General features: G+C 39.8%; 1 protein-coding gene across 4 annotated transcripts in view; it reads right to left on the bottom strand.

Annotated features, from left to right (window-relative positions):
- CFDP1 (craniofacial development protein 1) overlaps nucleotides 1-17,882 on the bottom strand; it is a 118,853-nt gene that overhangs the window by 88,614 nt on the left and 12,357 nt on the right. For all 4 annotated transcript variants that reach the window (XM_077754024.1, XM_077754025.1, XM_077754026.1 and 1 more), the window contains exons 4-5: nucleotides 17,656-17,783; nucleotides 6,714-6,833 (exon numbers count right to left, since the gene is read on the bottom strand). In XM_077754024.1, coding sequence (XP_077610150.1) covers nucleotides 6,714-6,833; nucleotides 17,656-17,783 — 248 coding nt within the window. The remainder of the gene's footprint in view (nucleotides 1-6,713; nucleotides 6,834-17,655; nucleotides 17,784-17,882) is intronic.

Raw genomic sequence — 17,882 nt, forward strand, 5'->3', positions numbered from 1 at the left:
CATTCCTGGATTTTTCTCTTATTGTTCACTCTCCTATTCAAGAGCATGTCCAACCAATATGAGCAAGCAATTCCACACCCAGATATATACCTGAGTGAAACGAAACGTGTCCACATGAAAACCTGTTTATGAATGTTCACAGACACATCAGTTTTAATAGACAAAAAGTGGAAACAATTCTATGACTCTCAACTAATGAATGGCTGAGCAAAATGTGGTATATTCATATCGTGGAGTACTACTCGGCCATAAAAAGGAACACAGAACAGAAATATGAATGAAACCTGACAACATTATGCTAAGTCAAAGAAGCCAGACACAAAAGGGCAAATACTATGGGCACCTGGGTGGCTTAGTCGGTTAAGCGTTCGACTTCGGCTCAGGTCATGATCTCATGGTTCATGGGTTCGAGCCCCGCATCAGGCTCTGTGCTGACAGCTAGCTCAGAGCCTGGAGCCTGTTTCGGATTCTGCGTCCCTCCCTCTCTCTGACCCTCCCCTGCTCACAATGTCTCTTTCTCATCTGTCAAAAATAAATAAAACATTAAAAAAATAAAAAACATTAAAAAAATTTTTTTAAAAAGGGCAAATACTGTATGACTCCAACTGTTTAAAATATCCAAACAGGCAACCTAGACACAGCAGATGGAGTAGTGGCTGCCAAGGTGTGAGGGAGAGAGGCGGGAAGGGAGAGGGACTGCATTTCTTCTCTGGGGTGACGGAAGTTACTATGGCTGCGTAGCCTTAAGAGCGCACAACTCTGTGATCATGCTAAAAATCAGTGAAGTGTAGAATTTAAACTGATGAATAAATAAAAACAGCCCATAAAGCTGTTTTTAAAAAGAAAAAGGTGTGCCTGGGTGACTCAGTTACTTGAGTGTTCGACTTTGGCTCAGGTCATAATCTCAAGGCTTATGAGTTCAAGCCCCACATCAGGTTCTGTGCTGACAGCTCAGAGCCTGGAGCCTGCTTCAGATTCTGTCTCTGTCTCTCTCTCTGCCCCTCCCCTCTTCATGCACTGTCCCTCTCTCTCTCTCAAATATAAACAAACATTTAAAAAAAAAAGGTACATCCAATTCTAAATCATTAAATTGACTAATACTGTTTGTTCTCTTAAAGACTAGACAGTATCATAGGCCAGGTCTGCTGGAATACCCACTTTCTTCTAAGTATCTTAATTATTATAATAATTACCAATTAGCCCTCACTCATAATATTTAATCTTTTGAGACAAGCGGATTTTCCTCTTCTTGGAGTGGCCCTTCTCTAGTCATTATTAGCAACCTCACTGTGTACCTCTATTGACCAGAAACATGGGCACGTGCCCCCGACCAGCCATTTCACAAGGGCATCAAACCAGGAGGTAAAGGCAGATCTGTGAGGTAGCTGGTCTTTTCGTTGTTGTTGATACAAATACCTCTGCAGTGAATAACTTCGAGGGCCTTTCTTCTCTGTTAGTGAAAACAACTGAAATCATCTCTAGCTTTGAATGCTCCTCTCAACACAAAAGCAAGTCCTTTACAAGTAAAAGGGCTTAAACACAGACGAACATCGGTCAAAGGTCTGACTGATCACTACGAGAGATTGTGATAAAAATCAGAAACGTTTCCACCTAATATTGTGGCTATGCCTACTTTTTGTTACTTTAAGTGAAGTGCTCAATGCTCTCAACCAAAAGACTATTGAAAAATGTAAAAACTTAAAAGCCAACAAGGTCATGTTAACTCCTGTCCGAGAGGCTGGGAGAGAGGAGACCACCTGCTCAGGCAGAAAGAACGCTGTTCGGATTAAAGGCTCCTGGGGACGAACTGGTCAAACACTGAACACGGACAAACCACAGAAACAGTCAGGGTCAAGTGTCTTCCCAGGTCTTTAGTCTGGGTCTTCTACCTTCAGAAGGACACTTTGAGCAATTCTGACTCTTCCATCGGGGATAGGGGTGGGGAGGGAGAAACGTTGCTAAACTGACACCACCCACAATGTTGAGGGAGACTCAACAGTAAGGGCTTTTGTTTGTTTGTTTTCTCAATAGAACAAGAAGACAAAACTATATGGAAAAACAACACTTTTCACTCATGTTTTATTGCTTCAGGCCATTCCCAATCTATAAGGAGGTAACTAAATAGTAAGCCCTTAATTAAACAAGTTAATGCCTGCGGCTCGGATTATAAACCTGAACAAGTCTGAGAGGCCGAAGCCTACTGCTGGAAGAGGCAAGTAATAAATGCAGGGTTGAAAGCAAGCAGTAAATGTGGGGGTGAAGGCCGCCCCGGCCAAACACCCACGAAAGCTGGACTGAAAGGGCCATCGGTGCTGGAGTGAGGGCTGGGACGGGGCCTGCGGGCTGGCGGGAGGGGCGGAGGGCAAGAAAGGCATCAAGAGGTCAGAGCAACAGACCTGCACAAATTGAGACTCGCTAAGCTGAGCACTGGACTTTCTACCACCAACTGCAGAGAACGCTTCTTCATCGTCTCTGATTCCTGCCTCTAATGAAAATTGGGTGTTTGGTTTACTTCATTCCCAAAGCATAAACTTTGGCTTTTTATAGCCCAAGCAGTGTGCTATTTTAAACATGTAGAGGAAATGCATTTTCAGTTACAAACATTTGCTTCTGTGAATCTGTTCTTACTTGCTAGCAAAGGCTGTGGGACAGGATGTTTTACCCTCCTGCTCTGGTTTTCCTGCACTGCTTAAATCTGTTTAGAGAGAAGGAAAATAAACAAATAAAGTGTTTCTGTTGGACAATCTATAAACTGAAGCAACTCCAAAAATGAAAATGAAAGACATCTGTGGAAAGTATTACAATAATTTTCTTTTAATGAAATGGATTATTTCTACAGATTCTTCTCCTGAAAAGACTTCCCATGCCAGGCACGTGCAGCCAGCAAAAGATACTAATATCTGCACTGATAAAATGTGCCCACTTAGACGCTCCGGATCAGATGAATTCCTCTTGACCCTGTCTTTTCCCAAGTACAATTACAACTGGAGAGGCTTTCTGAGATACATTTCAGCAAGATGATCATGCCAACCTTGAAGGTCATCTCTTGGATTTATTTAGAAATTCAAGGTGTACTACATCAGAATTAAATATGTCCCCATTTTCACGTACAACTCTGAGCAATTTTTTTACTCAGGCAGACACATTCTTGTGATCTGTTACATTTCATTATAGCACTCAAAGAAACTGATTTTAATTACATTTTACTTGACCCTTTCTTCAGTGAGTCAGCAGTCTATTCATCCAATGAAAAGTATTTTACCTGGAGGCCCTTCCACATTCTGTCTGTGCTTCTGTTCTCTACTCCAATACTGTCCTGTATGGACAGCACGAGAGAGACTTTCTTCTTCATCAAACCTAGTCAGGCTCCTCTGAGCCCTCTTCTCAACTAGGCCTCAATCTCAGCCCCAGTCCTTGCTGGACTTGCATTTTAGCAATTTAGCCCAATTTTAGCAAGAATCCTGCTAGGCCAGCTTTCAAAGAATTTCCCACTCTTGGTATCTGATCACCCTTGATATCCGATGAAGTTTTTCACTCCCCACACTTGATGTATAAGTACTCGGCCTGCCTTCGGCAAGAATCCTGTTAGGTTGGTTTAGCAAGAATCTCCCTACCCCTGGTGTCTCTTAGTAATATTCCATCCTCTGACACCCTCTCCACTGCCCTCATCCTGGCTCTTCGGCCATAAATTCCCAACTGTCTCTGCGGTACTGAGAGTTGAGCCCGATCTCTCTATGTTATTGTGACAGTCTTGCCACTTACTGCAATAATCCTGAGTAACTCTTCCTAACCCTTTTAACAAGTATCAGAATGGAATGCCCTGGCAAGAGATGGGAGAGAAGGAGGAGCAGGAGATCTGGGTATTTATGTCGCTGGCTTCCCCCTGGAGAGTCCATTGCTCAAGTGAAGGTCTCAGCTCCCATTAGGAGGCCCTCCCTGTGTTCAGTATCAAAACTGTTCTCCCTCTTGCCCCTTTAGGTCTAGGGGAGGTAATGGAGCCTCATATTTACTAGCCCCAGGCACACCACACTATTCCATCCCTGCGGTTTTTCATCACTTTGTGAGTTATTAAACTCTCCTCAAAGTATCCTACTTTGAGAATGCCATCTGTTTCCTCCTGGGTCTCCCTGTTACAGATACCATCTCAGCAATTTATCCTTGAGAGCCAGTAGCTCTAAGAAAGGAAGGCATGGATATAGAATGCTTTGAGATCTCCATGAGTGACTTAGTGACTTAAACAGGCTGACCCTGTTAAGCTCCTACTTTCTCCCTCTTCTAGTTGTCTTTGTAATTATAGTAACGGAGTGTTTTCTGAAACACACACAGTTTCCAAGTAGAATCTCTAAGCATCAACAGGGGATTATTTAAAGTAATACCAAGCAGACTAGAAGTAAAAATTGTGCTAGCTGAAATAAACTGTGCTAGGACCCTAAGGTACAAGAAACTTGGCCTTTATTTCTACCTGGTACTTAATCCACAGGTAACTTTTACAGTAACACTTAATAAATACAAGAGACACTGTTTAGTAATACCAGATGTAAGCCTGGTAAGCCAAGGAAAACCTGCAGAAAACTAACGGTCTATGTAACCTGGGGTATTTGTCAAATTCAGTTTGTAGTAGATTGTGAAATCAATTCAGTGGCCCATGACATTTTAAATGACACTTACTACACACAATCATGTAAAACAGAAAATCAGAATTAATCATACGTAGTAAAGGTAACTATTTCACCAAATTTTATTTCACTTTTTTGAACACCTATATTTATGAGCATAGGAGAGAGTACTGTAAAATGTATTCCTTACTGTGAGTGGCAGTCAATAAAGTCTGAAAGGTACTGGTCCAAAGAGAATCCCTTCCAAACAATTTAACAATCATAAGGCTAAAAACATGCTGTTTCAGCCTAGATCCTCACATTTAAAAAAATCTCAACCTTCACTAAAAATACAGTTTGTCACTCAGTATAACTACATCAACAACCAAAATAAAAATTTTATGAAACAATGCTTACCATGTAATATAGTATGATATTTTTTATTCCATTTTCTTTCTTTTTTTTTTTTTTAAGTAGGCTCCTCGCTGGTGTGGAGCCCAATGCAGGGCTTAAACTCATGACCTGAACTGAGATCAAGAGTCAGTTGCTTAACTGACTAAGCCACCCAGGTGCCCGAGTCTGTTTTGAACAATGATTGCAAACCACAGCTTGAAAACTACTGGCCTAGAATATTGACAGGGCCAGCGTGGAGAGCTCTGCTCACATCACTCTGTTCACATCGTTTCCGTCCTGGTAGCAAGCTCTCAAATCCCTTTCCTTCTTAGGTTTCTGTGTCACTACTACATGACTTCTGCCACCCACTCACTCCAGTGGGGGAGAAATACACGGAATGAGGAGCAGATAAGGAGGGTGAGGCAGAGGTGGACACGGCCCCGGGCCAGGTCCTTGTGCTCACCACCATGGCACACGAGGAGAGCCGGATCTTCTGCAAGCACCTGAGCTCGCAGCCTGAGGACGGAGGGCATGGGGAAGCAGCCCAGAGCCAGTGACAGATGGGAGCCAGAGGGTAACTATCCCTGTCTCCTCACCCTGAGCTGCTCGCCACCATCCTGAGATACCTAGCAAAACCCCATGAGTATCAGCCGCTACTGTCAGTAAGCTGCTAGAATACACGTGCTCACCTGGGTACACTCCCAGCCTTTCCCACCTCCCTCCGGAAGCCCTGGAGTCACCTCTCACATCAATGACTTGTACTCAAACTTTTGTCTCAGGGGCTGCTTCTGGGTAAATGCAACCTAGATGAGGGCACCGGGTTACACAGCACTGTATAGAGCCGGGGCTGCAAAGATGAGAAAGGACTGTCCTAGGAAAGCCCATAGTCCTATCAGACTATCATAGTCTGATAGGAAAACCTATGATTTTTGTTTTTTAATGTAAAACCCCAGACAAAACTTTACCATTCATAGCGATGCGGTAGGTAGGTATGTTTAGGGAAGGAAGGAAGAAGTGGTGAGCTGTGACCAAAGGGTGGGAAAAGCCCTTGGAGGTGACCTGTTCCACCTCAAACCCTCCAGGACACCGACCTTCCCACAGAACGGCAGGTCCAACAACTGGCTCCGGGCGGGGATTCCGCGTTCCTGTGCCTATATGCTAGCGCCCTGCCTTCTTATATCACTGTGATGCTTTACATCTTACATACGTGTTAAGAAGAAGGAAATTTTTATTTCCTCAAAAGGAAAAAATTCGAGTCTTCAGCTAAAAATAACTCAAGATATATGGAAAATATGAAGAGAGGAAAACTATTAAGTTTCTGACAACATGTTAACAGAATTATCTGTAAATCAGTTTTGACCTTCCTTTGTTCCTTTGTGGTCCTTGGGGGACAGGACCGAGTACTTGATCCCAATCTCCACTAGAAGTTCTACTAAACCGCTGATATTTTCATTCAAAATTCATTTTTAGATGTAAAATCTACTACATGTTCAGCTCTGTGGTCAGCAGTGTGAATGAGCACTTTTTTCATGCTGCACTCAAACAAGAAACCTAAGGCTAATTTTTCTTTGCATTTTCCATGTTGGCAACTATTTCACGAAAGGCAAATCAGCAGCAGGATTCCTGCTGTGGGGAAGCGAGTCCCACGAGCCAAAGGGGGTCCGTCTCCTGGAAGCAGCTTTGCCAGCCACCAGGCGCACCTGAGCCCGAGCGCAGGACACTCACCCGGACCCCACAGGGAGCGGCGGCACAGCTGCAGGGCCAGCAGCCTGTGGCTTCTCTTTCTCGTTTTGCTTGAAGAAAGATTTGGCTTCTTTAGACGTGGCATCCACTTCCTTAGTCACCCTGTGCCAAGGAAGGAGACGTCAAGTTTACAAGAAGAATAAAAAGAGAGAAACAAAATCTAAGAGAAAGGGGAATAAATGACAATAAGAAAGGAAAACACCCACTGGGCTTACGATGAGTCCTGGCTGCTGAGGTTTCTGATTCAAGTCCACTACAACAGTTCTAAATATTCTAAATAAAGGCATTTTCCTTAACTCTGTGAACAACAATGTATGTACCTCATGTCCCTAAAATCCCCTCCATTACTTCTGCCAGAAGGCCACATGCTCCAGCAGTCAATGCTGAATCACAGCCCCGGTGGCTACCGATGTGACAGCTGAGAAGGCTCTGCCACTCACCTCACGAGGAGATGAGGACTCATACTTAAAGAAAGGTCTAGTAAAAGTTGGAATGGGGAGATGGAATATTTGGGAGAAAAACATTAGCAGTATTTCAAGAAGAGCAACAATATACACAATTGGAAATAGTCTGCAGAATACTCCTGCTCACAGCTAAAATAGCCCAAAGATTAAACAAAATACCTTAAAACTGGCTAAATCAACACTCACTTGGGAGCAGAAAAAAGCAACAGGATTGAGAATCCTGTCCAATTTCAAATCTGGAAAAATAGTCCTCAACAAAACTGAGTCCTAAAGAATCAAATAAGGTTATTCACAGTGTCTGAAATTTCAGCTAAAGAGAGAAGTGTCTAATGCCTGCTCAGTCTTGCCAAGCCAACAAAAACATCTGAGGAATTTTGTTTAAATTCGAATCTATCTGTAGGAGGGTCCAGGATTAAGGTCATTGTACTGTGAGTGTTCAACCAGGTCCTCCAGAAATAAACTGGCCAAGAACACGGACAGGTGAATCGACAAATTCCATCTTTGTAGGAATGTAAGCCTGTCTTTTTTGTCCTCCTGTCTAGGCTTCTTGGGAGCAGAAGCAAGTTTTCTTATTGAGAGCCATCTCATTCCTGCACTCAGCACTGTGTCACCTGCCATCTCATTCCTGCACTCAGCACTGTGTCACCTACTAAAGCAGCACAGAATAAGAAGTTGAGAGTTCTGTACTGAGAATCTTCACTAGGAAAGACTCCCAAGTTAATCTTGAGGGGTGACTTAAAGCAACGCTACTTTCTGTTACTCTTCTGCCCACATTCTTGTGATGGCTCAGTATTACTCAGAGGACCAAATATAAACTGCCAAACCTCCCATTCAAGGCCCTCTAAAATATGGCCCTACTCTTTATCAGGCTTAATTTGTGTGTCTCTCTACTCCTCCAGTGAACTTCTCAGTAATGAGAGTCAAGAGTTAAAAATAAGAGGGAGAATTTATACCACAGATTAGATCATCATTCAACAAATATACATTCCTTTCCTGTTGACCAAGCAGAAACTTGTCTAACCCACTGATCTTGAGCTTGGACGCATGCTTCAGTGGTCAATGAGATGTCTGACAGGAAAAGAAGCTTTAATGTATTTGTACTGTTTCACTTGCCCCTTGAGTTTCCCGTGTTTGGCCCTGTAAGAATACACCTCAAGCTGGTCCAAGATGGCTGAAAGCCACACACTGCAGATCTGAATCCAACAAGCAGCTTAGAGCCAAATCCAGATCAGCTGAACCCCAGATACTCAGAAACACACAGGCAACAAAAAAACGCTTGCTGTATACCCGAGTTTTTGGGATGGCTTGTCACACAGCATTTCTATTGCAATGGCTGACACATTTACATTTCATGAACAAGAAACAGGAAATCTAAGGGGTTAAGTTACTTTTCCAAGAACATCCAGAGATTAATCAGCAATTTCTCTATTACTCTATTACAGCAATTACTCTATTTCTCAAAGATGGTTGCCAAAACCCATTCTATATGCTCTTCCAAAACATGACATTACCTCAATGAGAAGGGAGGTATACAACCCCCGCTCTTTAAACTGGGTGGGCCTTTGTGCTGCCAATTCAGAGTTCAGTGGAGGTGGCACTCCATGACCTCTGAGGCTAGCTGATAAGATGACACAGCTCTTACCTGGCACTCTCTCTTGAGAATGCAATCTTGAAACCTCAAGTTACCATACAGGAGGCCTGGCTCCTCTGGCCCACCATGCTACAGAGAACATATGAGAAGACCACAGAGAAAAGGATGCTTGAGGAACCTGTTCTGGTCCGGGCCTAAGACATGGGAGCAAGGAAACTTTCGAGATGGCTTCACACCCAGACACTAACTAAAACTGCTTGAGACCCTGAGCAAGAACTGCCTGAGCCCAGCTATCCTCCAGAACTATGAGAAATTACAATTGTTTTATGCCACTAAACTTTGAGGTAATTCCTTACATTGCTATACAGACAACCAAAATAAACCCACACCCAAACCTAAACCTTAATGCAGAGTCCCAAGGTCCTGGACTAGAAAAAGTTGCTTTCAATTTCCCTGCCCTGGGTAGAATCTGGGGGCAGACCATTAAGAACTAGTGGATACTCAGGGCACCTAGGTGGCTCAGTCGGAGAGTCCAACTTCCACTCAGTCATGGATCTCATGGCTCGTGGGTTCAAGCCCCACACTGGGCTCTGTACTGACAGCTTGGAGCCTGGAGCTGCTTCAGATTCTGTGTCTCTGTCTCTCTCTGCCCCTTCCTCCACTCATCCTTTCTCAAAAGTAAATAAACCTTTAAAAAAAATTTTTTTTAAAGGACAAGCAGATGCTTGCACTTAGAAATGATGTTCTGAACATACACTTTATTCTCCACCCCCATCAGATGGTGGTAAATAAATTTACAAAGGCAAAATTACACAAGGATATGGTGAAGAGATGCAACAGAAAAAAGATGCCACTCAAATTTTCTGAAGGTAGAAAGTAAACAGACAAGTAGAAATTGGCTTTGGTTTTTTGTTTTCTCTGATCCAAGCCTGTAGCCACATGGAATAACAACAAGCAAGTATCTGTACTACAGTATTCCGGAAAGCCTCAGTAAACTGAGACCAGGAACCTTCCAACGGAGAGGAGAGGAGCAGGGCTAAAATGAGTTGAAAGTCTGTATCAGGAGCAAATAGATCCCAGGTCCCCTTCTTCAACCTCATACCATAGGCTGCTATCCCCCATCCAACCCAGCAGAACCCATTACTCTTTGGAGAAATGAAAACCACAGAAGTTCCAAACTCACTGGGTAGGGCTCAAGTCTCATTGTGAAAACAAGGTAATTAAATGAAAATCTATTTATTCACTCTTCCTTACCACAGCAACCTCGAAAGCTATGTGCTCCACAGCTGAGTTACTTACAGGATGGAGCGCTGCTCAGCGTGTACTGGACTTTGTACAAGTAATTGTAGAGTCGACCCTCGAACCATGTGGGGTTAGGAGCACTGGCCCCCCACACACTTGAAAATCTTCATATAAGCTCTTACTTCCCAAAACTTAACTACTAATAGCCTACTATTGGTAGGAAGCCTTAGTGATAACATAAACAAATGATTTCACACATTTTGTGTATGTATTACACCATTTTCTTACAATTAAGTAAGCTAAAGAGAAAAAAATATTACAAAAATCATACAAGAAAAAATACATTTACAATACTACAGAAAATCCACACTGAAGTGGACCCACACAGTTTAAACCTGTGCTGCTCAAGGGTCAACTGTACTGTGGTACTGAGTTTTGGGTTTGTTTCCACAGTACAGCGTAGCATAGCGTTGTGATTATATCAACTGAACAGGAATTTCAGAAGAGAAAATATGGGAGAGGTTGTCAACAATAACAAAAAATTTCCTAGTGACTTCTCACAGCATAGCTGACATGGCAAGTTTTAAGATCCACATCAAGGCACATCACTGTAAGATTTTAGAATGTGCATGATAACAGATGAAGATCAAGGGGTCCAAGGTATAAGGAAAGTAAAAGAAGGCTTTATGCAAAGCATGTATTGTTTTGTTTACTTGTTTTACCACAGGAACGAAAAGCTCTTACTATAGCCACTTAAAGCAATTCATTGAACCTTTTCTGAAAAGCAACCTAGACCCTAGATACAGGCAGTGTTAGATATGGAACTTATAAGTAAAAATATATGCATGGTCTCTGCCCTTCAGAGGCTCACAGTCCATCAGGACAGTCAACCATGAAATAAATCATGACAACAAAGAATATATAGTAAATGCTACAAAGAAACCATGAAAAGAGCAGAGCCTATGGGAGTATCTCTGTTAGTTTCTTAATGCCAAGGTCCTTTCCACAGTCACAGAGAAATGACATCTAAAACCATTATGTTTCTCTCAGGGACTTTGGGAATCAACTCAAAGTAACATAAACAGACTTTTACTCTTCGTTGATAGTATGTCTGGAAGAAAGCCATTTTTAATAAGCAATAAGAAGAATTTCAGCTGTATAAACATCTTCAAGGAAGAGAACAGTTAGGGTACCTGGGTGGCTCAGTCAGTTAAGAATTCAATTCTGGGTTTCTGGTCAGGTCATGATCTCAGAGTTTGAGCCCCGAATGGGCTCTGCACTGACAGCCATGGAGCCTGCTTGGGATTCTCTCTCTCTCTCTGCCCCTCCCCAGCTCATGCACACACACTCTTAAAATACATAAATTTTTTAAAATAAAGGGTAACAGTTAAATTATAGACCACTTCTAATATATAAGAGGGATTAGTTCAAGCGTTATCAGCAGAAATGTCATTTTAACTTCATTTCACTTACTTAGAGCTTCCTAATAAGTCTGTATTTAGGCAGAAGCTTTCCACGACTGGCCCTTTCCAAAAGGTGAATCATTTGGGAAAGTCTGAACTAACTGGCTCAGCTGGTTATGTGATACAGAAGAATAAAAACTACTATTTTTCCAGGGTGCTTGAGTTGGTTAGATGTCCAACTTGGGCTCAGGTCGTGATCTTAAGATTCGTTGAGTTTGAGCCCCAAGTCAGGCTCTGTGCCAACAGCTTAGAGCCTGGACCCTGCAGAGAGGGGTCCTCTGCCCCTCCCCCATTGGTGCTTTCCCTCTCTCTCAAAAATAAACAAACATTAAAAAAAAAATTAAAAACCCAACTATTTTTCCTCATTCCCAAAGGATAACAAGTTACACATTTTTCAAGTGGGAGGAAAACAAAACAAAAAGATAAAAATCCAAAGCTTAATAATTAAAACATAATTAAAAATAAAAAACTAACCTTGTGCTAACACTACCTTATGCTGATACTTACAAATTCTTACCAGTCATCACTAGCTCTTTCTCACATTTCTTAGATGCAGTAGTGCTCTTAACTTGATACAAAGGGACAGAAAAAGAAGAATGACATCAAGGGATTAAAAGATATGCTCAAATCCATATGTCAAGTTTGTATGTGGTTGTCAATTAAAATTCAGGCCTCCCAAATTCCTATGTGAGTACTTCTTATAATACCAAAATTTTAAGTATAAATAATCTAAGTTAAAAAAAATCTTGCCAACATGCCAATTATTAACAGGGTTTTATTTTCTTTAGGAGGAAGGAGTTAAAGAGAACGTTTGCTTGCCACGTTATATATCTCTGTAATATACGTTTTTAATAAGCTTATATTATTTTTGAATATGAAATATATACGTGAGAATGTGTACATCTGAAGGTAATAAAGGATGCTTCCCTGAGCATATTTTTGGGTGTTTTTTAAAAACATCATGCTGCCCTCTTCTGACAAATGATAGAAAGAGCAGGTTCCCGAATACCTATGCAGTACTTCAAATTACCATCCATTTGCTTTACAAAATGAAACAGGAAATTTGTGTCATTAATATAAATATTAATATATTCACAAAATTTATTTGATCAGAAAATTTAATGATTTCTCATAACAACAGTTATTCATCAGCTTTTCTTACTCCCTGTCTATGTAGGGCTGATCATAAAGCTATAAATCTTTTTTGGATATCCTACATGACACATGGGAAATAAGAGAAGCCAAGAAAAACTTCTAAAAATTTTTATATATTCCTAATGGTATATCAAACACTTTTTGGATTATTTTGTAGGATTTCCAAACCATTAAAGGTTTACTGTCAGTGTTCTGCTACCCTCTACTGGAGAATCCCGTGTGATTTCTGGCAGCAAAATAACATTACTAATTCACATCATCAAGAATTATCTGATGGATCCCAAAATGACTGATTATCAGGGAATGAGTGTCTTTACAATGGAAAATTCTGACAGATATTGCCTAAGTGGTCTAACTTATTGTTATTGATGTAATGTATTGGGGAAGAAAAACATCACCAAGATAGCATTTTTGTCTAGGTGACTAATCTGAAGCTAATCAAGAATAAACCGTAAAATTCCAAACTGAGGAACATCCTGCAAAACAGATGGGTTCTTAAAAACATACAAATGATGGAGTGTCTGGATGGCTCAGTCAAGCATCTGACTTCTGCTCAGGTCATGATCTCACAGTTCGTGAGTTTGAGCCCTATGTTGGGCTCTGTGCTGACAGTTCAGAGCCTGGAGCCTACCTCAATTCTGTGTTTTCCTCTCTCTCTGCCCTCCCCAGCTTGTGCTGTTTGTCACTCCCACAAAAATAAACATTAAACACACACACACACACACACAAAACATACAACCAACCCTTAAAAAAGCTGCCACCTGCCCACCTCATAGTCCAAAATCCACGTTTAACTTTTGACTCCCCCCAAAATTAACCACTAAAACCCTACTGCTGACTGGAAGCCTCATAGATAACATAAGTAGTCAATTAACACATTGTATTTTGTATATGCATTACATACCGTATTCTTACAATAAACTACACTAGAAAAAAAAATGTTACTAAGAAAATCATAAGGAAAATACATTTATGGTACTGTGCTGTATTTAGTGAAAAAAAAAATCTACTTACAAATGGACCATGTAGTTCAAACCTGTGTTGTCTAGGGGTCAACTCTATATACCAGTGTCATGAAATACTTAAATGAAAGGCTCAAAAAAGGAGCTTAACAAGACTAAAAAGACGAAATGCAGAGTGTCATCGTGGACTGGATGTTGGACTTGCACAAGAAATAAAGGTGTAAAAGAATTTATCATTGGAATAATTGGTTAAAAAAAAAAAAAACTTGAGTAGCAGTATATATAGAGCTACTTAAAATGTGGGCTATAAACCTGTTATTGGTCCAAAATAAGATGGGTACAGAAAATGTAAGTATTTAAAAATTTGTTTAGAAATCTAAGTCACAATATTCAAGACATGATTGGTGGACTCATTATATTAAGCAGAATACAGAGCAATCTGGATACTGTCAAACTTGCAAGGTGGTCATACGTGACATCAGTGTATTAGTCATGCATAGTGAGACATTATTATAATGCATGTGATAGTTTAGGGTTATTTTATCAAAATCCCAAAATGTGATAAAATGTAAGCATTTATTTTTATAATTTACTTCTACGATCATTTTAATTGTTAACCAAGTGTGACTTTTCAAATTTATAGTTTAAAATTAAGAGAGTAAAATTAGTAGTATGTTCTTAATCTTAATGTACTGATGGCAAAACAAGCTTCCCTGTGTATTCCTATAAAGAAAACAAAGCTTTTTCTGTTTCTCTGAATGCAGCAGGAGTAAACCACGTGATGATGGAAGTGATTCCAAAGAAACAAAAGCCAATCAATAGTCAAACTGCTTTTACCTTATGAGCACTCACATGCTGAGTTTGGTTTTTGATCATGTAGTGCTAAAACCACAGTGAGTTCTTTGCAGATGTTTTGGCTAATGAAGCAATGAATTCATCAAAACTTCAGTGGCATTTACATACAAATCATAAATTCAAAATCAAAACAATTCTTTCAAAGAAAAAGTACTGATCTAAAAAGCCAATAGAAACAGATGCAAAATTCCATACATTAACAATTAGTGCATTGCAGTCCTCTGAGAAAGGCATTTTTGGTTGTTAACTAAAAAAGAATAAGCCACCGTCAAGACATTAGTCAAAGACTTTATGGAAGATGTCTGCTTGGAAAGCTTGGTGAATCTGTGATAAAGAAGGTGATTCAGGGGCACCTGGGTGGCTCAGTTTGTTGAGCGTCCGACTTCGGCTCAGGTCATGATCTCACAGTTCCTGAGTTTGAGACCCTCGTCAGGCTCTGTGCTGACAGCTGAGAGCCTGGAGCCTGCTTCAGATTCTATGTCTCCCTCTCTCTCTGACCCTCCCCTGCTCATGCTGTCTGTCTCTCTCTCTCCCTCCAGAATTAAATAAAACATTAAAAAATGTTTTCTTTTTAAAAAGAAGGTGATTCAAGTACAACTCTCCAATGACACCACAGCTTGAAGGCTTCAAGATCTGGCTTATGATGATGAGAATGATAATAAAGTTAGCAAAATGTTTTTTCAATGCAATTTAAAGAATGCCAGGTTATTACCAACATGAAAATTATCATGATAGATGTGTGATTTAAACATGAGGGTGATGTAAAAGATTATTTATCAGTATCTGGTTGCCAAGCATTAACTGACACTGATCTGTATAATAAAACTAGGATTACACTCTGAACAAATGTGCTTTGGAATTTAAGTACATGGAAGAGTATGTTCTAATGGCACAGCTGCAAGACAGGAAAACAGATTAGATTAAGGGGCTTGTGCTAGTAGAACATAAAATTAACACACTACTTCCTTCACTGAGAAAAATTCTGCTACCAAAACAAACAAACAACCCCACTGTTCTTGGTATAGCAGTAAAAATTATAAATTATGTAAGGCTAATGCATTACATTTTTCAATGCCTGTCTTTATATGTGCGAAGCTGAAAGCTGAGCAGAAATGTGCACACGTTATATTGCATGCTGAGGTACAATGGTTATGAAAGGGAAAAATGCTGTTGACAATAATGAGCTTCAGAATAAACTTAGTGTCTTTAAAAGAAAAACATCAGTTGGTCTTGAGGCACCTGGGTGGCTCAGTCGGTTGAGTATCTGACTTTCTCTCATGTCATGATCTCACGGTCTGTGGGTTCGAGCCCCGCATCGGGCTCTGTGCTGACAGCTTGGAGCCTGGAGCCTGCTCCTGATTCTGTATTTCCTTCTCTCTCTCTGTCCCTCCCTTGGTTGTGCTCTGTCTCACTCTCCTTCTCAAAAATAAGTAAACATTAAAAAATTTTTTTTAATAAATATAAATAAAAGAAAGACACCAGTTGGTCTCCAATTTTAAAGATCTCAATTAGACAGTATAACTTGGCTTATTAGTCTGACCTTTGGTATATTTAATAATCTTAGTACTTCCATGCAAGGAAATGATTCAACACGATTTTCAGTAGCAAATAAACTGTAAGTAAAAATGAAAACCAGAAGCCTGGAAGGACAGTTTCTACAGATTAACATGTCTCACTGAAAGTTCTGAATTCTACTTTCTGTCAAAAGAATAGCCACACACAGGGAATTCACGCATGCAGAATTCCTGTTTTCCACTGAAATATAACTTAAATTTACTTATAACTTGACAAATTGTTAGAACTGGCTACAGATGAAGCACTGAAGATAACTTTGAAAATACAGTATCACCGACTTCATGCTGTATAAAAGTAAAAATTAAAATCTTGAACTTACTGAAACAGCTTTAAAATCTATACCTCCATCCTCACAAAACTATCTGTGAGATGAGTTCATGATGAGCATTATTAAAAGAAAGAAAACACAGAAACAATTTACATATCCATTATCTTCTGGTAGCGCTGCCATGTATCCAACAGAGACACAATAAATAAAGAAATGAGCTATTTGGTCACATTAAAAGCTAAAAATTAATATATACAAGTATGTATTCAAAAGTGTGCATCTAGATGTTAAGCTATTGATGTTAAGAATTGATATTTTATTCTTAGCTTTTTGTTTTTATTATAGAATAATGTAAAGGTATAAACAGAACAAAGTGATTCCTTGTACTAATTATACTCCCACCTTCAATGAACAGCATGTATAGTGACATAAATCTCTTCCTATTCCTATTTGAAGTTCATTTAGACTATATTTATTGAAATGTAATTTTATATCTGTTGAATCTCATTGTTAAATATTTGGGCTTGTATTTTCTATGTCTTTTAAATTTATTTTTCAAGCAATTCCTTTTTACTGAGTTTTATAAGAGTACTGGTCTGCTATAGGTTGAAATTTTTAAATTAGCATCCTTTACCACATATTTAGATAATAATGTGCATTAATTTGAAATTTAGTGGATGTAACAGTTATGTTATATCATGAAGAAGAATGCCCATGTTCTTAGGAAGCTATGCTAAAGTATTTAAGAGTGAAGTGTCATGATGACTACAAGCAATTCTCAAATGATTTAGCCAAAACAAAAAAAGAGAAATACAGATCTAGGTGGTAGAGACAGAGGCAAAACCTTGCAAAGTAGTGAATGTGTACTCCACATTCAGGAATACAGGTGCTCATTGTACTACTAATTCTTGTAGCATGAGTCTGTGTGAAATCTTTCAGAAGGAAAAGTTGGGGAGAAAATATTTTTAAAAAATAATAAAAAGTTTTGCTCCACGCCATTTATAAAACTAATAATGTTAAATTTTTTTTTCCCAAGATGTATTTTTGGGTGAAAATAAGAGAAATGACTTGGGAGAAATGACTCTTGAGAGAAATGACTCAGCCAAAGTCACAAAGCATGACAATAAGTGGAACCGAATACTTCACTCTTACATCTTCTTTTTGCTGTTCAGCCAAACACTTCACAATACCTACAACTACATCATGTTCCTATGTTCCCTGGATGGAAAAAGAAAACTCTCCCAAAATATTATGATGATAGGGTGGAATGATGCCAGATGTCTAACACCATTTAGAAAGATGATCATATTTAAAAGGACTAGTTTCGCAGTTTCTAACGGTCATCTTACCTGACTTCTTCACCAGCAAAATCAAACACCTTGGTGATTTTAACTTTTTCAGTTTCTTTAGGTTTCTCCAGCTCTTCTGGTCTGACCAACAATTTACTTGAACCTGTCTCCTCAGTCTTCTCTCCACTCTATAAAAAAGGTAAGAGATGCTATCACAGTTTCACATAAGGATGAAACCTAAAAGAACCATCCCAACATGCTATTTATGGCTATTCTTTTTTTTTTTT

Source organism: Crocuta crocuta, unplaced genomic scaffold (assembly GCF_008692635.1).
Source record: "Crocuta crocuta isolate KB4526 unplaced genomic scaffold, BGI_CrCroc_1.0 scaffold61, whole genome shotgun sequence".
Classification (NCBI taxonomy): Eukaryota; Metazoa; Chordata; class Mammalia; order Carnivora; family Hyaenidae; genus Crocuta; species Crocuta crocuta.